Genomic DNA, 22,763 nt, shown 5'->3' on the forward strand with positions numbered 1-22,763 from the left:
TTTGCACTTGTGAGTTAAAAAAAGGATCCTTGATGAACAGCCAATGGCTGTAGGAGACACTGTTGCTTCTTGGGACAAACAAGTCATGGAGCATGGTTATACAGAATGCGGTGTTGGTAAGACAAGATGGCAACAGACTAGAAGATATTACTGATGTTCGTCAAAAGAAAGCACGTTAACAGTACACAATGCTGCAGGGAAAATGCAGTTTTCGCTGTCAACAGGCACACTGACAGAAAATGTTGTACCGTAAGAGACAAACCCAATGTAGTGTGACAAGTGAATGAAAATGTACAGACAAAACCAGTGATAGAATGCAAACCACTTATATTTGTCATAAAATGTGCAGGGAAGGATGGACTTGCTTCCATATTATATCTATTATTAGATTCCATCAGGTAATTTGGGGGTCTGCGTAAACACTTCTTACCCTTTCTAATGTTCATTTGGCAGCAGTTAGTAGTAGGTAGTAAATGTCAAAGTGAAATCTGTGCAAATGTCAAGACACAAGGTTTTTACAGCAGAGCATTAGGTAACAAGATCAGGATTGTTACTCACTTTACCTGTCAGCGCTCATAATTTTATAGCTGATTAATGTAGGTTTGGGGGAGCACGATGAATTATGGGATGCACTTTGAAGTCAACGGCTTTGAATTTAGCTTTACATAAAGAGAATGTCTGGATCGAGTAGAGGTTATAAAAGTGAACTGGCTGCTGAACCTTTAGACACTTTCAGAAAACAACTGGGACTGAGAAGCTGCCTTGGAGCGATTACTGAATGGACCGAGGCAACATGAGTCGGAGTTGATGTCAGCCCGCCACTGTTGTGCCTTTTTTTTGCCACCAAGCAAGAGTAACAGAGCCGTAACAGTCGAAATGTGAAATGGTAAGCTGACTCTGGGGCTTAAGAATGTGATGTAATGATGACATACGGTCTGTGACCACCCGGCACAGGGATTTAAAAGTCTAAACAACAGTAAACAGATTCATTACCGAGTAGAAGATTGACTATGATGCACAGAAACTGTGCATTTAGTTAACCACAAAGAGGCTAAATTAACTGAATTAATTCATTGTGTGTTAAAAATTACATGAGGGAGACATCCATCACGTTTAATGTGTAGTGCTCCACGTCAAAGCAACTGAGTTCAAACCTATTTTAGTTCTGCAAAGCCGCTTCATTTCTAAAAGCTCGCATGAGGGACGTGGCTGGCTTAATTAGTGATTTGAGGCAGAGGCAGTAAAAGACAGACTGGCCTTTGCAGCCGTTTCGCTGAACTGTTTTGTGAAAGAGCCTTTATTTTTAAGGTAAGATTAAATGTGTCTTATTGACTGATTGATGTTGTTCCACCCTACAGAACTGAAATTAACATGCATTCATTCTTAAAGTAACCCAATGAAGTCCAAATGAGTCGTCTTTGTATTTTAGTCATGACTACATTTTTTGGCTTGGGCCATTTTTCCCCCTGGATTTTATGTGCTCATTTATACCTGCTTCAGCTGAGCAGTGGTAAACGAGTTGAGAGGGGGAAAGCACAGATGTAGAGTTAATCACTACTAGGATTTCAGCATCGGTAGCACACACGGTTTACTTTTTTCCAGGGAGTCTGTGTTCCACCAGAACATGGTATACATGTTTCAGAAACAGTGGGCTTGCACAGCCTTTTTTTCCTTTTTGTAATAAAAAATATTCCTACTTACCCAGCTCCATGTGAACATGCGCCTGATTGCTTATGACTGGAATTGTGGGTTTCTGATAGACCTTGAGATTGAATGTTTGCACCTCGGTGAGGGTGGTGGTTGGTTCAATAAATCAAAAGGAAAGAAAAAAAAAACCCAACAACATGCACACAAAGAGAACGTGTCTGAATATTTTAGCGCCATCTTGAGAGAGAAATAAGTGAGAGTATGTATTCATATTAATTCCAAGCAGGCGTAAGCAGTATGCTAAGGCTGGAAAAGTGACAAATGATAAATTTTCCATAAATAATACAGCGTGTAAAGAGATTTTGCATGATTTATTTGTTGGGCTGATGGATAAAGCTGCAACCACAACCCTAAGAAATAGATTAAGAGGAAGTATACAGATGAAAAGAAATCAGAAAGAAAGAAAATGGAAAACTGGCAACACGTTATAAAGGTAAATTTCTTGTAACTTATGAGATAGTTATTAAATGGTCTTTTATTTATTGTTCGCAATAAAAGTCTGGGTATTTTTATTGTCTGGGATTCTTAAAAAAAAACTACTACATCATGAACATAATGTAAATGTGCCAACCCTACATGTTCTGTTGTATTGTCAAAATGACATGATACCCTGGAAAGATTTACCTGTTAGAGCACCATGGACAAAGGACATTGAAGCGGAACGTCTCTCGTACCCTCCTGGGAAAAATGGAGTAATAACTGGAAAGCATAGCCATATGTGTTCTAAAGACAGGGCAATCCAGAAAATTACACACAGCATTAAGCAGATCAGACCAAAGGGAAATACTGAAAAAAATATCAAAGGCAGGCTGAGATTTTGCCTTGACACCAAGGGAAGAAGAAAAAAAATCTTTGATATATTAAAGGTTAATTATTTTAATTTGGACCAACCCTACAATCTAAGACTCCTTAACACTATACCAACTGGATACCCTCTCCCGCCACCAAAAGCAATAATGTTTTTGCCTGTGTCTGAGTTCATTTGACAGATATTGAGTTAAATATAATAGTGTGATAGAGGTTGTGCATTAACCCCCAACACATACTTCGAAAACTGCACATTGCATTATATTTTTGCTTAAAACTTTGCGATTAACTTTTGAATATCACCAATATTTTTCCTGATCCACTGGATGTATTACTGAAACTTTCAGAAAGTAATCACTGGACGTTCATCTCCAACTGATTACCTTTGAAGTCACCCCGATTCAGCGACTGTGCTTGATATTAGCCAACGCAACAGTGGCTGTAACTCTGACAATTTTACAGATTTTGTGCTGAAACTTGATGAGGTAGTAGATGAGACTCATGCACAATGAGTGACATCTTGCAGTGTCACATGGGATTGTGCTTGTCGTTTTTAAGGTTTGATCAAAACAGCTACAACTCATCATTCCATTTAATTTCTCAAAATAAGCAGTCTAAAAGTCTAGCATGAAAGGTGGCGGGTGATATGCATTTCTTTAAGGAATACTAAGCCTTTAATTGTTTATTTTAAAATAACAGACAGGAAAGTAGTAGGAGTAATTACATGTAAAATGTTTTTATCAAATGAAAAAAAAAGTTGAATAAGAACTAAACTTAAATCTTACCATGTTCAATTTTTAATGGTTAATTCTATAAATAAAAAAAAAAACTTTTTAAATAAATTGGAAAAAGTGGAAAGAAATAAATTTTACCACTAAATGCATTGTGTATGAACGGGGTTAGAACTATTTGCTGTATTGTGAGTTGAATAACTGTTTATTTTTTATTATTCCATGATTTCTAAACCTTTCAAAGAAAGTTGAATTAATTACAGAGCCTGATAATATAAACGGTATGTTTTTTCCTTTAAGCTGCTCTACCTTGTCTGATAAAAAAAAAAAAATACAGATTTGATGAAAAAAAAAACAAAAATAAAAACCCCAACACAGACCATGTTAGTCTTGATTTATAAAGTGCCAACTCCACCTGAGATCTGCCTCAAAAATGGCACGTGCTTGCCCGAGTTAAGTGGAGCTCTTTTTCCACAGCGCGCGCACAAACGATGAAAGATGACATCCTCGCTACACCTGTGCTGCCGCCTCCTGGACGGACGCGACTCCTTTGCTGCGACTGTACTATAAGTGAACGGACAGCTTATGAGCCCCACTCAAAGCGAGAGAACCACACGCACGGAGCGGCATGGCGAGGCTCTCGGCGCTGCACATCCGCGTCCTCCTCGCGGCTCTCCTCCTGACGGGCTCCCTGACGCTCCGGGCGAGCAAGTGGGCCACGCCGGCTGACGAGGACGGGGACAAAGAGGGCGACGAGGAGACTCCGTGCGAGGTGAAAACCGTCACCGTGTCTACCCTGCCCGTGCTCCGGGAGAACGAGTTCAGCTTCACCGGCGGAGCCGCGGGGAACGTTGCCGGAGGAGGAGGGAGCGCTGCCGGGGCGGGTGGCGCCGCCGGTGGAGGAGGAACCGGAGGAGGAACCGGCGGAGGAGGAGGAGGAGCGGGAGCAGGAGCAGGAGCAGGAGCAGGAGGAGGGGGCGAATCCCGACTCCTGTTATTCGTTAGAACAGACCTACCTGGGCGAATTTCTGTAATGGATGATCTTGACAACACAGCTCTTCCCTACTTCACACTCGGTAAGAACTGCTGTGGTACTATTCTGTTTGCCCTCCATGATGATGATGATGCTGATGCTGATGATGATGATGTGAGCCTAGCTGCACATATAGGAGCCCTGTCCCCCTCTGCACTCACAAGTAGACTTTGCTCCCAGAGCTCCCCAAAATCAGCCGTTCTCTGGTAAATCACATTTCCCTTTTTTAAAATTCCAGTAGGATCTGCATCCGTCCCGCCAGGCTTCCTGTCCCCCTGCTTACCTGGAAGTGCCGCCTGTGGAAGTACAACAAATTGTCTCACTTATGGTGAAGTGACACTCTCCCCATCCCTCTCTCTCTCTCTCTCTCTCTGACTTTCCTGTTTTGTGGTTAAACATGATTAGGAGTTGGAAATCCATGCGCACTCCTTAGCTCTGTGCCCCAATCAAGCGGTGCAATTTAGCCCCGCAAATATGCATGAAATTAGAGATTTATTCTCACTTGAGCGCGTAATTCTTTGCACACACATGCATTCTCAGAGGTATAGGTTAAACTCAGTGCTCCAGGGGAACCCCACACATCAGATATGTGTGTGTGTGCAGGTGCTTTTTCGCATCCCCACATAATAACTGTGAATCAGCGCAGTGCAACGGTGGTCTTTGACAGGTCATCTGAAGTTCTCGGTGAAAGCCAGTGGCTCTGAAATGGCCTGGAGAGCAGCATCACTGATTGGATAATCACAGAGGACATAATAGCGGGAAAGCGCGTCTGCCGTTTTCCCTTTCCAAAAAAAAATACACATTTGCTTTGCGAGAGGAGCCCACTTCCACGTGAAAAGTTGCTCGCTTGCCTCGCTTTTGCTGCATTTTTTCATTTATGTCCAAAAAAGAGAGAGAGAGAGAGAGAAAAGGAAAAAAAAGCAACGCGAGGGATGGATACATCCCCGTGCTTTTCCCTTTGCAGCGGCAGCCACACAGTTTGGGTTTTATGACTGCTACATTTACATTTACAGAGTGTGCAGAGCCCGTTTAAATGCTTTCAGCCACTCAAGATGGAAGTGAAACACAATGGACGCAGAACGCTCTGTGTTCCACAATTAACAGCCGTTTCAGGTCGGGGCCCTCCTTGGCACGGCGTGGTTGAAACCTGGTCAGAAGCAAAGACGAATTCGAGCACTCGGCGGAGGTCATTGATATGGGTACTGAGAATTCGCGAGAACGTCTCATTACTGCCGTTTTTTTTGGACAGGGGCTCGCCATCATCCCCCCCCCCNGACAGGCTGGCAGGCAGGCAGGCAGGCAGGCAGGCAGGCAGGCAGGCAGGCAGGCAGGCAGGCAGGCTGAAGGCTGGAGCATTAAGCTAGTAAATCACTTTCTATTCTCATTAAGGACAGCCGTTGACTGGTGAGAAAGGCCTCTCTGTCCTCCCAGTCATCCAGCTAGCAAATTTGCTGCTTCACCCTTTCGGTGGATGATTGCCTGCTGTGGAAGGAGAGAAGGAGCTTTAATAGGCTTTAATAGTTCCATGTGAGTAATACATATTGAAAGCACAGCATGTGCCACGTGTGATCTCCGTGGAAGTTCAGATAAAAAAAAAAAAAGTAGTTTTATTTTTGCAATTTATTAGATTTTGAGCTTTTTGTTTTTGGAAATACAAATCGTGCATCATCTACTTTGCTGTCAACAAGACTTTTGGAATGTTTTTATTTTAGAGACTTGCTGCTTTTGAAATTCATATCTTTGGAACAAAAAAACAGAAAAAGGAAGACAGTCGTAGAGTATCTAGATTTCCACTCTACAGGAATAGCTCCCAGAATATTTATTCTTTGTGCTTATTCCTTTGTTCCGTAAAAGGCCTAATTTAAATAATATTCTTGTTGTTTCGTGAATCTTCTAGGCGTGCTTGTAAATCCGCCCCACACCGCTTTCACTTCAATCAAATATCTTATACGTTGACAGTTTTATTTATTTTTTTTATCCTCACCTGTCTGCTAATATTCCAACGCGAGAGTCCCAAACCAACAATTTGCTCTCACCTGTGCTTTCCATTTTCTTAGCGCAGTAATGCATGCCTGTCATCTAAACAGCTTTTTCTGATGGATGTATTAGTGGGTTTGTTCTCACCGCTGAAATGAAGGGTTGAAACCAACATCCTAGAAAAATACACTTTGTTGTCAATTTGTAGGGGGGGAAATAATAAAAAAATAGCAAGCTCAATGACATGCCTAGTATTTTTTTAATCACAGCTCATTCTGTTGCTTCAATTTTCCTCATTTTCTTTTATCAATTAAAAAGTAGTTTAATTAAATAGTGCTTTACCTATTTACAGAACAAGCAGGCATGTATTTTTTTTTTTAATTTAATTTTATGTCTGCAGCTCTCAGAAAGTAATCATTGGATGAAATCTCCTACCGGTTAACTTTGAAGTCAGCCCTTTTTAAGATGGCCCGCCACAGCTAAGCAACTTTAGCGTACACAAAAACCCCTTTAACTCAGTCGGTTTTAGAAATATCGAGATCAAATTCGATGTGCTAGTAGCCAAGAGTCATTCAAAGCACATACTTTGAGCACTAACAGATGATACCACATATTGCATTATCACATGAGAGTACCCTTAATGTTTCAGTTTTTGTCAAGGCTTGACCAAAAATGGCTAATAAAGCACATTTCTCAGCATGAGATCATCTTAGTCTAAACCTCTGACATGAAATGTGGTGGGCGATGTGCATTCCTTCAAGGAACTCAAGGCCTTTAATTTATTCAAGCATTCATTCCGCTTTCATAGACCTTTTTCTATTTTTCTAGTTCTTTATATTTTTATAATTCTAGAGCAGCTGTAACGGTTAACTTTCCCCACTGAGGGATCAATAAAGTAGATTTTATTTTTTCTTATCTTTCAACTTTTGAAATGGAGTTATTTTGAGGTGTCTCCTTGACTTTATGGCTGTTTTCTACAGGCACAATATATGAATTGTACCTGTTTTCAAAAAAACTGCACTCTGTTACCACTATTCAGGAGTAATGTTATCATATTATTATTTTTGTCATTTAAAATGCTTCTCAAATTGCTCTCGAAGTAGAATAATTTGAAACCAGAAGTGGGGAAATCAAAGACATTAAAATTCTTTGAGAGTCTGTTACTCCAATCAATGAAAAACAAGTCATGATTACAGTGAACCCAAAACTGATTAATACCATGCAACACAGCAAAAATATCTCTGTAGATTTATCACCTACTACTCATTAAATTAGGACAAGTAACCAGAATACGTTACATCTCAAATCTATATGTTACCTAACCTTATGGCCACCTTAACCATATTGATTCTTAAGTACCCATTTAAGCTCCTATTATGTCAATCAAGCCACCCTGGCTTCTAAACACCAATGAATTAGGGTTATTATCTGTAAAACTCTGGAATTATTATGATGAGGACTCATTGAAAAGAGTGAAATTAGCTAATGATGCCATAAAGACCTGATAAAGACTTTGTATTTCATAAAAAATGCTGACACTTTTTGAATGGATATCTATTTGAGCAAGGGGTATCGTACAACATATTGTAATGTATATTGTAATGTACATACTAATGGCCTAGTGCCAATTAGGAAGTCTGTGGCCATTAGTGTTGTTCATTTAGTTACAGTGGCTTCGCTTTAGACATTGGATGACAGTATTCATCTTTACGATTACATCTTACTTGTCACAGAGTCCTTTTATACCGCTTTTCTTTTTTTTATATTCAAATCAGGTCAAGTACTTGTAACCATAACTTGTAATAGCCTGATTAAGTCATAATAGTTATAATCATAATAATGAAAGACTACTGAATTTTAAAGGCCAAAAACCCCTCAGTACAGTCACAATCACCCCCTTGTTTGGGCATTGACTGCTCCTTTTCTAATTTATAGGCTTTCACTCAAAGATCCATTGAAAGGATTCTATTGTAGAATTTCTTTTTTGTTTTTTGTATGAACTAGGTGCATGTATGTTCCTTTAAATAAAAATGACTGAAAGTAAACATAATCGATCTGTTTCGGAAGATATCAAGTGATTTCCAACCCAGTTCAGTGCTTTTTGAAACCTGTTTTTTTCTGGCAATGATAAGCTATTTTTTAATGTACCATGAGACAACATATGATTTACGCATACCTTAAGCCAATTTGCTATAGTTTGCTGTCATATTCATATACTGTCCATGTCTATTTCCTTTCGTTTATGATTACTTTCTTACTTACTTACTTGCTCATTAATTGCCAGATGCATATAAACTCTAATGACCATGGTCTTGTCTTGTTTCCAATATACTGTTAGATGTCCGATTGTTTTGTCAAACTAGCGTCAGAGGTTATTGGAAAAGGGGGAAAGGACCACGAGTCTCCTTCCCTCTCTTGCCCGCCTGCTCAGCTTTGATTTATTACCAAGGTGTCACAGAGAATGGATGAGTGGAAAGGGCAGCGTGAAGGAAGTCTACAGAGCCGCTTCCCCTTCCCCTTTCTGCTTTTGTTTTCTTTGTCCTTTTCTTAAATGGTAGCAAACAATGATAGATAACTATTTATCCAATAACCAAATCACTTCAGTGATGCAAACACCCCTGTTTTGTAAAAGGCTGTGCTTAGATTTTTCCAAAATTGTTTCCTTCCCTGACCTTTTCCGAAGCCTTACCATCTTGCTATGCTGTCACACCATCCTTTTTACTTTAAAAAACAGGTTGTTAATGCAGCTTTAAAAAGATGTGTACAAAACATGTTTTTAATTTAGGTTTTGTGGCATGAAACACTTACAAATTCCACTGGGATCATTCTGCCCTGCTACTCTTTGTCACCCTAGATAGTTTTCTTTTCTCATTTTAAGTGGTGTTATGGAACTGGGTGAAAATCAATACCTTTTGGCAAGATGTTTGACTCTGTAAACACCTCATTAAAAGTTCACCTTACTAAAAACCTTCTGGCACTTAATGCAAGATTGAAAGCATTCAGGTGCCTCGCCGTTCTCTATCACCTCTATCCATCGTTTTGGCTCAATCATTACTTTCCATTTTCTCGCATTTTTTTTTCCTTTGTCTTTTTCAGGCATCTTATCACACTCTGGCTTGTTGAGCAGCGTTTTCCCTCACTCCGTCTCCCTGCTGTATCTCGCTGAGCAAAAGTTAACAACAAACTCAGCTTGCTTAGTGATGGAAGATTAAAAGCTGCAGTCTCAAAGTTAAAAGCTAATGCACAGAACTCTGTTCCCCGTGGTGCAGAACATGAACACACTGTGCTCGAGCCCAGTTTTATTTTATAGCAGGGTTCTGTTTCACCCTGCGTGGCAAAAAAAAAGGGGATAAAAGTCAGTAGGTGAAAGCGAAAATGATTTTAATCTAAGACTACAGGGATATAAACATTTTAGCATAAAAGATTATCTAACAGAACTAAGAGATTTACAAAACCAAGTGTGTTTTGGAGTTGTTTCAAACTGGCAAATAGCCATTTTGAACAATTTAATATCTATATTGACCTATAGAGACTAAAACAAAGCCTACATTTCCACATAAATACTCACTCTCTGGAGGCCTTATTTGTGGGAGGAATTATTTTGCTGTAAAGCCACTGCTGTTGTTATATACTCTTGCCTTTTGATTTGATCATATGCAGCATTTCAGCACTGCGACATTTCAGCTCCAACAGAAAACCATTACATTTGGATGTGTTGATTAAACTTTCCTGACTGACTTGTTTAGCAGGCTATCTTTTGGCCATAATCTGAAAAATCACTTCTTTTTTTTTTTACATTTACATCTCTATCCAGTTTCTTTTCTCCATCATTATCGTATATTGCACTCTCTGGATAATAGATTTCAAATTCTGTCTGCTCCCATTGTGATTTGTCAGCAATCTCTTTGGTTAATGATGTAATTAAACCGTGATAATCAATACACCACTGACACTTGTATTTGTGGAGGATCAACTTATGATATTAGGCTTAGCACCCTGATGGAATAAAAGGGGCAATTATAATATTGTTGATTTTTTTTCTTTTTCCCAATGAGACCTGTTATGGTAGTAAATTATCTCATAGAAGCAAGAATATACAGTTTGTTATCTTTTGATGTTTTGTGTAAAATATTAAAAAATAGATTTTTCTTTCACCTGCAGCAATCTTATTCAAAGGTGCTTCTTCTTTAAACAAGAGGGCATCATTTGTCTGGCATGCAAGACCCACACAACCACTTTTTTTGTTTGTTTGTTTGTTTGTTTAATGGAGACAGACCTAAGAAAAAGATATGATGAATAATCTGTAACAAGTGACACTTGCTGGCTGAAGTCCTTTGCAGGATCTGTATTTTGTAATTACTTCACCAGAGTCTCCTCTCTTGCTTTCTGCCACTGGCTTTGATCTCAAGATAATCATTTGATCTTTACGGTTGCTGAGAGGCACACTGTGGTTGTCTTTGACAGAGTAAACAAAGAGCCTTATGTAAATGCCTCTAATGAATGCACCAGCTTTCTTCTATTTATTTGTCTTATTTATGCAAAGCAACACCTTGCACAATTGTCCTCATGCTATTCCCAGGAAAAAGCTGTTGAGAAATGACTGTTTGTTGGGCAACCTCATCTTTTCCTAATGTTGGTTAAATCAGTACATCCATCCATCCGTCTGCTTAAACATTTTAAACTCACTTGAAGAGTTTCACTGTCACCTCCTTTTAGAACTTCAATTCTAGTACTTTTTTTTGCCTCAGCGCTGTTGTATGTGTGCTTCTGTCGGTCTACAACAACTTATCTTCATAACTTGTTTAAAAAAAAAACCTGAGCAGTGCAGCTCACAAGAGAGCATGCCACAAGCTGATCCCCAAAGATTCATAGACTTTCTATTTGTACACTGTAAAGAGGCTTTTTAGTTCATACAATGAATGCATAATGTGACACTGATTTATAAAAGCAATTCCATTTAGTTGGTCTTTTTGCTCTTTGGGCTTCTCTGGTGTGTCTCAACCACATAATAGAAGGCCCCATGTGACAACAACTGTGTAATGTATTTGCCCTCTTTGTAAAATACTTTTTATAATGCGAGCCAGACATTGGGGACACAGGGACTTTGGGTAAAATCTATCAGCTTGCACTGAATATCTTAAAACATAGCATGACAAGCAGACTGGTTAAATATTTGACTGTTTCAAAGTGCAAAGTTTAAATTTGCCCTTTCGAACCTGCATGGAGCCTGTGTTCATAATGAATGGGCTGCAAAAAATGCAATGCATAGGATTGTACAGGACTTCCGCTCTGGGTCAGTGTTAATTGCCCGTAGGTTTGCCCAAGGGTGTTTGATGCTGTATTTACAACTGGTACTTTAGTGGTCTCCTCGTGTTTCTCGATTCATTTGTTAAACTCGAATGGACCTCATTTGTGTTGCCTGATTTGAGACAATCCATACATTTTTCCATTGGGGATCCATTTAGGTCACAAATGGAAAGCTACCTTGGGTATGTCCATGCAGATCCATGTTCGACACAAATAGGGCCCCAGATTGAGGTCCCAAAGTCATTTTTGACCCTTGTATTCCAGCACAACCAACACCTTTTTATTTAACCCCCTATATATGTTGGCTACAAACTTTTACAGTTGTCATCACATGTCAGTTTCTCTGCAGTTTGACACATTTTCTCCACTTTTGGGAAATTTAAGGAAACGTTATTGAATTATCTTAAAACAGAACTTAATCTGTTTTTATGGGTTTTGTAGCATATTTTGTAACTTCATCTTGAGTCCAGACCTGTAGGAAACACTAAAAATAACGGTAGCCAGCAAGATATTTTGATTACATTGTTCTTGAAGGATACAAATAGAAAAAATAGATTACACAGCCACTCACTGAATAATTGAACGAGCATAACATAATTTTATTTTGCCTATTCAGATCTTAGATCCTATTTCAAAAGCTTTAGAAAACCTGAATATTCCCTAAACCCTAAAAACCTTCTAAATAAACAAACAAAAAAAAACAACAACTTTAACCTGTCCACTAAATCTTTTTTCCAAACCTTGTGAGAAACTATACACATAAAAAAAACTACTTGAAAGGTCAAGCCTTAGGCGTGAACAGGCTGTTCATTTAAATGAAGGTAGACTTTTCCTATTTTAGCCTCCACTACATTCTGAAAACCTCCAGCACATTTCTGTGAGTCAGTAGACTCTGAAACAAACACAAGGTCCAGCTCTGGCTGTCTAACTGCAGATGTTTAATTGCTTTAAACATTTGCAGAAAAAAAAAAAAAAATTGGAGAGCGGGCAGTAACTTTGTGACATTGAGCGAATCAGTCGATCAGTCAGCCCCTCAGTCATTTAGCTTTGAACCGGTGCCGTTTGCTCCTGTTTGGAATTTTTGCTTGGAAGTTGCGGTCTTGCTTAGAAATGTGAAGCTCATCTGAACGAGGAAGCTATCAGGCTGCACAAAAAGTAGGTTAAATTTCCTCCGCCTGGGCAGTGCTTCCGCTCTTGTGTAGGTTCGAACTTATCTTACAGGAGCTGAAATGGAAATGCAGCATACCTAGCAGCTGATACTCAGCCAGACGGTTGCAGACTTCTCCGTGAGAGCACACCGTGTGACATACGACTAAAGCTGCTTTTGGCAGGTTCAAGTGCTTTTCACATATTATTCAGTCCTCAGTAAAAAAACAGGTAATAATGCATTCAACCAAAATGACAGACTTAGTCAGTAATTTATTCATGCTAAATGCATTTTCTTTTTCTCTGCCTAAAAAGGTTCGGTTTATAGTCAATTCTTGATATGCTTACTATTTAGGTTTACTATAACTCATTGTTTGTTTGTTTGTTTTCATTTAAATTATTATTATTATTTAATTGAGTAAGCAGTAATGCTGGAAGGTCACTTAGGCAACAAAATAAACTCTATGAAATGAAGCAGGATAAGCCTAAAAACATGTAGGTAATTTCAGGGATTACAAAAAGTACTGTCCAGGGTCATGCATGTCTGGTTAATTTTTTATTTTAAATCTATTAAAGGAGTGTTCATGGTTCTGCAGGTGGCTCCCTGAGCTGTTTTCTGTCACTCTGCCTCTAACGAGCTGATGGCCGGGGTGGGCTTTAGCCCCTCTTTAACCCTGAGCAGGATGAAATGGGTATGAGGAATCCATGAGTAAATGAGTTTTTTTTTTTATCATTATTATTTTTTTTATCAGAGCTGAAATGTATCAAATTGTTCCAGCTAACCCTGTTAATGGGGTTATTGAAATCACATAAGAGTCTTCCTTTAAAAAAACACGACAAGCGGGGTGTGTGCCTCAGAAAAGAGAGGGTGGAATCATTGTTCATATAAGCTGTTCTCAATGATATTTAAGACCCATAAAATTTGATTCCCGCCAGAATTTGTTCTGCACCTTGGGAACATCCAATCAGCTTTACACACCTCACTACATCCCCATGGGTCCTACAAAAAGACTTTAAACCTTTTATCTAAGCTGGTGTGTTTGTACCTATTTGCATTCCCTCCGAGCTATACAGTCACCGAGATTTCCTCTCAGATAAAGTGTGCCCATTAATCTCTCCTCAACTGATGTGTTCCCTCCCACTTTTTTTTTTTTTATGCTCTGTCATCCACATCAGTTTGAGTCCCTGGTGGCTGGTGGAAGTGACTTTATCTGCACAGGAACACTTGTTTTAGAATACTTATTCCTTCCTTATAGCCAGTCCAGATAATGTTGTCTTATTATTTCAAAACACAACTAGGATTTTTGAAATGTCACTAAGACAAAACAATCTCGATATGCTGTCGGCTTTTCAATGTAATGTGGGAAATGCTATGTTTGGATAGCAAACGTACCATTATCACAGACATTACCACAGACATTTTGCAAAATGGACACATTTTGTTGCATTTGAACCTTTCATCTGCACGCAAACTAGGTTTGGGGAGGAAAACCAGACGTTTTAACAACAGCTTTCCAGAGTTGACATTAAAAAAAAAAATACATTTAAAAAAACTGATATAGCAGTTTACTTTGTGCATTTCATATGTAGCTTTTATATAGGGTTATAAAGCTCCATGCAATAGCTCTCTTGTTAGAAACAACAACAATTGAGTCCCCTTTATTTATCTGTCTCACTTAGTCCTAACACTGCCATTAGGAAATTTCAAACATCGGCTGTAAAGGTTCATGTTTGAGAGAAAATAGAAAACAGTGTCAAAGATAAAATGAGCTACATTCTTTTAGCATATTTAGCCATAATCATGATGCTCTCCCTTTTTACTTTTGATATAACATGAATGTCAACATTATTGCCATTTAGCGGTTTTAGCATTTTTGTTGCTCATGTGGATGGTGGTATTTAGTTTAATTTGAAAAAAACAACAACATGTGGATAATCTGATTAAAAATATATCCACAGTCATATAATCAGAGCCTTTAGTTAGAGGAGGTATTGTGTGGATTAGGAAATTGACGGAAAAAAAAGAGAGCTTAATACCCCGTTGTTCCTCTGGGATGCCTATACAACATTCCTAATTTGGTATTATTTCACAAAATATTGCTGTCCAAAACCGGGTCCTTGATGTGAGCATTCACAATAAAAGATGGGGAACCATCTGTTGGACGTAGGGTCGTTTATGTGATAAGGTGCAATGTGGTTCTGTGTCATTATCAAATGCCACACTGTTTTATTTACCCTTGCAGAATATGCCTCCTGTAGTATTTAATCTTCTCCTTTTATACAGCAGCAGTCATGCTGAATGGAGGTGCTTTCAGTGTACTTATGATAAGCCTTGGGGGAGAATTGGGGTTTGCCCTCACACGCTGTAGGTCTGTGCGAAAGCATTGGTATGCTGTCCTTGTATTTGTTTTGCATTGGGTTCTGTTACAGAGGACACTGTATGCGTTTCTCACCTTTTTTTTTTGGTTTGGCTACAGATTAGCAGTCACCTAACGTTTGCCCTTACACATGTGACAGAGCTAATCTGAGGTCTTCAAAGGTGATGTTTTCTGACCGGTGCAGAGTACCGGTGCGCACATATTAAATCACAGCATTTATTTTGTGTTGGTTTGTGTTCATTCATCAGCGGAATCAGTTGCTTTTAGATTCTTAAGTTTAGATGTTTAGACACATGTTTGAAGTTGTCCAAATTAAACTGATTAAAGCTGAAGATGAAATGTTCCCCATATTAACAAATACAAAATGTTAACAGCTTACATTCTCAGGCCTTGAGACATATTCTCCTTCCATCTGTTTCACTGTGATTCAGCATAACACATTCAGGGGGAGTCTGGAAAACACACTCACATGTCTGGTTTGTTGCTAATGTTATCTCTTTTTAAATAATTTGCTCGCAAATCTAGAAAGCCGCGATGATCATTCCTTATCATCTGGCACTGGCCAAAAGTTAAGTTTCTTAATGTTGCGGGAAATTTTGTTTTTCCAATTGTCTGATTCATTATTCAAGCGGATTCATATGCACATATTTAACAGATTTTTTTTTTCTCCCACATTTCCAATTAACACAACTTACACTCTTAAACTCATCTGCAGCATAACCTTGGCAAAAATAATTTAAAATAAAACCACAAATGTCATTGTTACAACATTTGTTTTTTCCTTTAAGTTTCTGTTCCTCCACAGTTCAGAAAGTATCTTTTGACTTTTGTATAGAAAGTTACACATGTAACAATGTAGCTCAGAGATTAGAACTGAACAGACATCATGGCAACTAACATCACATGAATGGAAATGTATATGTTTGGCTTTTTTTAATTTGCAATTGTGGAGCTCTCAGGGCCTTTTTTGAATGGCAATAATAATAAAAATATACTAGGCAGTTGTTCTTTGTTAGATTGTATGCATAAATTCTAAACACACGCACGTCATAATAAACCAGGCCATATATAATCTCCATTTTAAACTATTCTCTATTGCCTGCAATTGTTTAAAAAGCAGACTGGAAACAAGAGACGTCATCTCATATCAGGATGTGTATGGTGTGCTTTCCTACCCATTAGTCCAATAGTGTGATCACTGTTCTGTAATATGATCACAATCAGGACAAATGCACTATTAACTCTGTAATGAGACAGCTCAACAAACAAAATTAATGGGATCTCTCTAGTTATCAGCACTTAGTTAGGCTTGTAGCGATGCCATGTCTGACTCAGGGCGGATGCTCTTTGTCAGCTGAAGTGAACACATGCAAATCCAAGTTGATTTTGTTGCCTCTGTGCTCCGGGCAACATTGCACTAGATTAGCTTGGACACTCTCATTTTAGCGTCTCGTAACATTTTTAATATTGCAGTAAAATCTGTAGATGTACCATCACGGGGGGGGGGAAAAATAAGGAAATTTGTTAAACAGAAAATGACCTAACACTAGGTGATTCCATGCTCTAGTGCAACATTTCCCAGAGTTGGGGTCCGGACCCCAATGTGGGTCGCCCCAACACGAAGTCGGAGTCCTCATATAATCTCCAGATATCTTCTTACAATTATAAACCTTGTTTTTATGATATATGTGCGCCATAACTGTTACAGAGAATAGAAATTGAAAAGAAAAAAGCACAATAGATGTTAAGCTCATTAGCATTTTTGGATATTTAAACAGATAACAGATGAGGTCACATTTGTCTCTATTATTTTATGGGTGGGAAGATGAAAAGTTTGGGAAGCACTGCTCTAGTGTATTGACATCTACTCTTTGCATATACAGTATAAAGCTGAAATGAGCTCCTAAAGTGTGGACTAAATTTTGTAATAGTTTGTGCCAGTGCAATCCTTCATAAAGAATAATAATAATTATATAAAAAAAAAAACTTCTAAAACTGAACCAGAGTTGGAAATTAATCCAAAAGATTGCTGACATATGTGCTTATTAGGGAACAAGAACATGTGCAAAAAGGAAGATAATTTCCCCATTTTTATCTATTTGAAATGCCAATGGTCAGGACAAGGTTTTCTGATGTTCACAATGCCTTTTATTTTGTGGAATTTTACTCTCTTCTGGGTTATGCAGACTGAAAAATGCAGTAATAATTGGCTTTGAAGTTGTTTTAAAATTATTTATTCCTTTTTGTATGACCTGCCAGGCTGTAATGACATTTTTCCTTGCTGTCTCTTTTTTTTCACTCTGCAAACTAGAAGACTATTAGTGGGCGACCCCAACTTAAACCGGATATACAAAGTACACATTAGATTTATTTAAGCTTCTCTCAGGCATGGATTTTCCATTATTTGGATGATAAGTTTAGCGATTAGCCCTGTCTGAATGATCAGTATTTCTTTTACTTTATTTTGTCGACAGCTGTCAATTAAATTAACTAACTGCAGCACCCATTTAAAAAAAAAAAAATTATTTATTTTTTAGAATATATTTACATGTTATTAATATCCATGTTTTCAACCCCATCTGTTCACTGCTGTTGTGTTCAATACAGCGCTGAGTATTTGTTAGCTTGATTAGAATTTTGTTCGCAAAAAGATGGCATTAGGACAAAACTCTTTGTGGCGGTGAAGCTTTTTTGTCTGAGAAACAACAATGACAATGGAGCCCTCAGGTAAGGAAAAAGAGGAGGCTTTTCTCAACTTGAGTAGAATAACACAGACTGGTTAATAGGCTTAAACAAGTAGTAAACTGACATTTCCAGTCGGAGAAATGATGAATCTATGAGGACTTGATTGATGTATATGCCTCTATTGCACAAATAACAGCATTGTGTCTTTGTTGTTTGTCATTTTCACAGGCATGTCTGAATAAACCCCTGAGAAATCACCTTGAATGACTTAACATTATTTAAAAAGACCAATGAAGCCATTAAAATTATAGCTCGCATGTGAAAGGAGCCTAATTTTTTTAACATTTTTTTATTTTTGTGAACCTAAAACTGTGTTCAAAATCAAACCTAAAATCGAATCTGCATTTGTTCTAAACTTTTGTAAACAGCCATCAAAAGCAGAGTAATGAGCCAGCAGTATACATTTATTGAAGTATAAATGTTCAGCTTCCCATGTTTACATAAAGAAAAGTATAGTTATTGGCAGCAAACTGTTACCACAAGACATCCTTTTTCAAACCTTCACTTTTATTTGGCGCTTGTATTCATATTTGCCACTTGTTGAATGCTGTCAAATGATCTATTATTAATAAAACTGCTGGACAACATGATGATGAATTTATTCCTTAGTGCTTTCTCTATTACACGCACTGATCCACTAGAATTTGCCAAACGTCGCAATGATGATGAAGTAGGTAGATGATTGCCAGAATGTTGCCTCTCATCAGTCATATTAATTGCATTTATATGCCATTATTACAGCCTCCTAATGGATGAAAGCTACTAGCAAGCGTGCTCTTGTGTCCTTAACTTAATTTAGTTTGAGCTAATGTGGTTTTTTTCTTTCTTTCCCCCCCCATCTCAGTGCAAATTTTGATCCGAGTCCTGTTTTCTGATATCTTCATAATATATATATATATATATATCTACAGTATATAAGTTGTTGACTCAGTTTGATTTATCATAAATTTGAACAAGCTTTTTAGTTTCAAACCTATTGATCCAATGACTGGTAAAGGTTGCATGGCTTAAGAAGTCAACATCCAATACACAGAGATGAAAACATGTTGGGGTTTTTTTAGGTATTGATTTCATTTCATTCACTCCAGCGATGCCTCCCAGACTGAAGCAAAAAAAAGCGTGTTTTATTTTTTATGTATTTTTTATTTTTTGGAGACGGGGGGGTGCATTTTCTGTTAAACTGAGCCAAAAGGAAAATAAAATTACATCACACGTGCAGTATTTGTTAGTAAATTATGATCAGTATTCCAAAGCATTTTTCACAGGCAAACAAATTCAGGCAGAGATAAACTTTTCTTTTATTGCCTGAAACCTTGAATTTTTTTTTCGCTTCAGGTGTTTTTATTTTTTATTTTTTCACATCCTCTCTTAAACTGACAATATCTGCCTAAAACTCACTGTAGAATCCTTAAAAGTAGTAAAAGACTTTGATAATTACATGATCGAAAAAACAAAACACTACAACCTGCTAATGCCGTGGTTTGCCTTCATACAATATTAATTGAGATATAAAAAGGATTTTAAAGTATAAAATGCCTTTAAAATTGACATTTGTTGTGTTCAGTATTTTCCCAGCTATTCAGGTTGATTGTGTTGAATAATAAATGGAGGAAAAAAAGGCCTCCACCTGCTTGACTCGTGTTTTGATAAGTCTCAGACCAAATTTTTGTTATTAAATGTATTCTACGTGTTTGCTGTTGTAGAAGATTACAGAGGCTTATCCAGTAATCACAAGAGTACATAAAACAGGTACATTCATGTTCATATTTTCTTCAGACGTGAAGATAAAAGTGAGTGCATCTTATCTCAATCTTGATATTATATTGCTGCTTGCTTGGCTCGTAAACAAGCATTTCAAACAGGCTTATTGAGACTGACAGAAAGCCTTTGATGCACTCTCAAGAGTAACTTATAAAACCAGAAATAAAACCCTTTACTTGTGAATGTTTTGTATTTTTCAAAGCATTTCGCAAAGTACTGTTGGAAGGCACTGTGGTTAGAACTCCTCTTTATGTGGAAGGAGTGGCAGAACGCCAGAGGAGCTTTTTTTCATTGTCTTGAACTTTCGGGGGTTGGCAGGCTCATAATATGCCACCTTTCGTTAGCTGTAATTTAAGATGCAAGTCTGATTATGTTGATACTTTTATTTTTTTCAATTCATTTCTGTCCTTTTTGTTATTTTTCATGCAGGTTTGTATTCACTGACGGGTTGACTCTCGGGTCCATGTGATAAATACTGATTCCTATGTTTTCCTTAAAGATTGACATTCGAACACGGACAGCAAGTTGAAGAAACACCTTTACACTTCAAATCAAGGCCTGTTTGGGGCAAACACAGTTGGCTCCATGGGTAGACCATGTCTCTGGCCATGTCTGTGGGCACAAACTGCAGAAATCTCATTACCTACTTTATACATTATTAAAACTAAAGTAACTGAGTGTACCAGGCATGTCTAAATTTAAAGTGACATTAGAAGTGTTATTAAAAGCTGCAGTGACAGACTTCTTGAACTGCAAATGTTAGTAAGACAGCGTTTACAGGTATCTGTTCTAGCTCGTTGTTTTGGGGTTTTTTTTTGCGCCAGACAGCAGTAGACAAGCTGTGAGTTTAATTTTTGTTTAAAACGTTATGTGTGAAGTCCAACTATAAAGAAAATTGAGTAAACTACATTGAGCAGTTTTTTGTAAAGCAGAAAAGAATGTTTCTTGTTTGCTGTAAGATCTTTCTCTACATTTTAACCTTTACTTAAACTGATAAACTTGCATTGTTCGTGTGTTTCATGATTCAATGTGACTTTCAGGTCTATTTCAGTTAATAGTCATCATTTAAAAAATAAAGTTAAGATGACATTCAATAAAATGTTAGAAAAATTGTTTTTTAGTAGATGGGGTCTGCACCATGGTTAGCATTGTTAGCTCATTATCCTGGTTAAAAGGCAATGGCTATTTTTACCTTACAGTAAATAAGTGCTATGAGAGCATGCGTTTTAAAAAAAAATAAGCTATTTGAGCGTAAAATCCTCTCTGCTGTCATTATATTTTACAGTGGCTACTGGTACCTTCAGACCTTCAATGCCAGGTTTTGTGCATGTAACTTTTTTTTTGTTTTGTTTTTACAATCTGCTGCTGAAGGGCTGCTGCATAATTTAGTGGTCGGGTAGTGACCTCATCCAAGTAATGACAAGGGGCATTTATTAAACTCTTCTTTTCATATCTGTGCGGCCTGTGGGTGCGTAAGTTTTTTCTTTTTTTTTTTTATGGTCAACCTTAAAAAAAAAGACTGATGACATCCAACAGAATCTTAGAAAAATAATAGTCTGGAGAATAACCTTTTTTTTCTTTCTTTCTTTCTTTCTTTTTGTTCCCCTCTGAGACATAAATGCCTTTTAGACGAGCGATGTTTGTCTATATTGTGTCAGTTTAAAGTCATATTTTCCAAGCAGATTTTCCAAGGTTATTCCTTTATCAAATATATGCAGTCTGAAGGCAAATAATGACAAAATCTTAAAACATTAAAAAGTGGCCTTGGTTATATATTGTTAAAAAATCTATTTAGTGATTTCATTTTGCACTGGCCACATAAGGTCCTAAATTTATTACAAAATGACACTTATTCCAGTACATTTGATTCTGGCTATGCTAAGACAGAGAGATTCAAACATGGGATGTGTCTAACTCCCTCTAGGAAAGTTTTTAGTACGGGAAAGCAACTTCACAATAAATAGATAAGAGGAGCGGGGGTTTCAAGGTCAGCAGTTTAGTCGGAAGACATCAGTTTAAGAAATCTGCAAACAGATTTTAAAACTAAAAGCAAAAACAATCAAATTAAAACAATATGTTTACTTTACATAGCTGTAGCTTAGATTGAACTGAGCCATCAAGATGGTGGCAGCTTTCCCCAGAAGGCTACAAATGTGTTCAGAAACACCTCAGGGAACGTGACAGTAAGCCGAAGGTACACATTTAAACTCTTGAGTCAGATCAGGTATTGTAAAACACCACAGGGACCTTGTGTCCATGACCTGAAGGGTCACTGTTGTTTTGGTGTTTTCAAATATACAGCATGATGTTTTAAAAAGTAACTGCTAGGAAAAATTGTAGTGTTTCTGTGCATGAGTGCATATTTTTAGACATTTTTGTGTGACGACGAGTTAAAATCTTAGAATAAAAAAGAAAGGAACAAATCAGTGATAGTACTTGGTTTTGGCCTCTCTCGGGTTGTAACTGATGTATCAACCTGGCCATTACCCTTCATCAGAGTTTGCATCAGCAATGCTGTCTTTTACCAATATGGGTGCGTTAAACGCATGACTAGTGATATTTTGCTCATGAGAATTATTATCAACTCCAAATGGTGAAACTGCAAATGAGAAAAATGTTTTGGTGAAATTTCAAACATGAGTAATAACCATAAGATATAAAAGCCATGCACATCATCTGACAGGGAGAGCAGCAGAAGAAGTACTTTATTGACTTTAATTATGACCCATGACAAATACACAGAAACATCAAGAGTATGGAAAGCATATTGTAAATATCCATGAGACCTTTCAAAAACACATGTATGTATATATATGAGCTTGTCTGTATAATTTTAACCCTGCGTGGATTAGAAAAAAATGCAAATTGATTAAACTTGTTCACCCAATTCTTGTTTTTAAAAAGCATCTAAATTGGAGGTTGTATAGTCGTTTCACCCTGAAAAAAAAATGGTTCAACTAAATCATTACTGGCCCCAAATTAATTTTACATTCATGCCCATAATGTGTGTATATAAACATCTGACTGCAACTGTAACTCAAAGTAAAAAATTAATTGCTAGTTGGGTGTAGAAGGCTCTTTTACCTTCAGCCTGTTCAAAGTCTTTCAGCAGAATCTGATTTTAACTATGCTGAGCAAAATGCTTGTATCAAAGACCCAAGTCTTTTTTAC

At 37.6% G+C, this 22,763-nt stretch overlaps 1 protein-coding gene across 1 annotated transcript in view; it reads left to right on the plus strand.

Moving 5' to 3' along the window:
* Nucleotides 1-3,744: 3,744 nt before the first annotated feature.
* The window catches only part of LOC108230990 (astrotactin-2), a 268,258-nt gene continuing 249,239 nt past the window's right edge, over nt 3,745-22,763 (plus strand). Inside the window, exon 1 of the mRNA XM_017407677.3 lies at nt 3,745-4,321. Within this exon, the coding sequence (XP_017263166.1) occupies nt 3,874-4,321 (448 nt within the window). The 5' untranslated portion in view covers nt 3,745-3,873. The remainder of the gene's footprint in view (nt 4,322-22,763) is intronic.

This window comes from Kryptolebias marmoratus, linkage group LG14 (genome assembly GCF_001649575.2).
Source record: "Kryptolebias marmoratus isolate JLee-2015 linkage group LG14, ASM164957v2, whole genome shotgun sequence".
Taxonomy (NCBI): domain Eukaryota; kingdom Metazoa; phylum Chordata; class Actinopteri; order Cyprinodontiformes; family Rivulidae; genus Kryptolebias; species Kryptolebias marmoratus.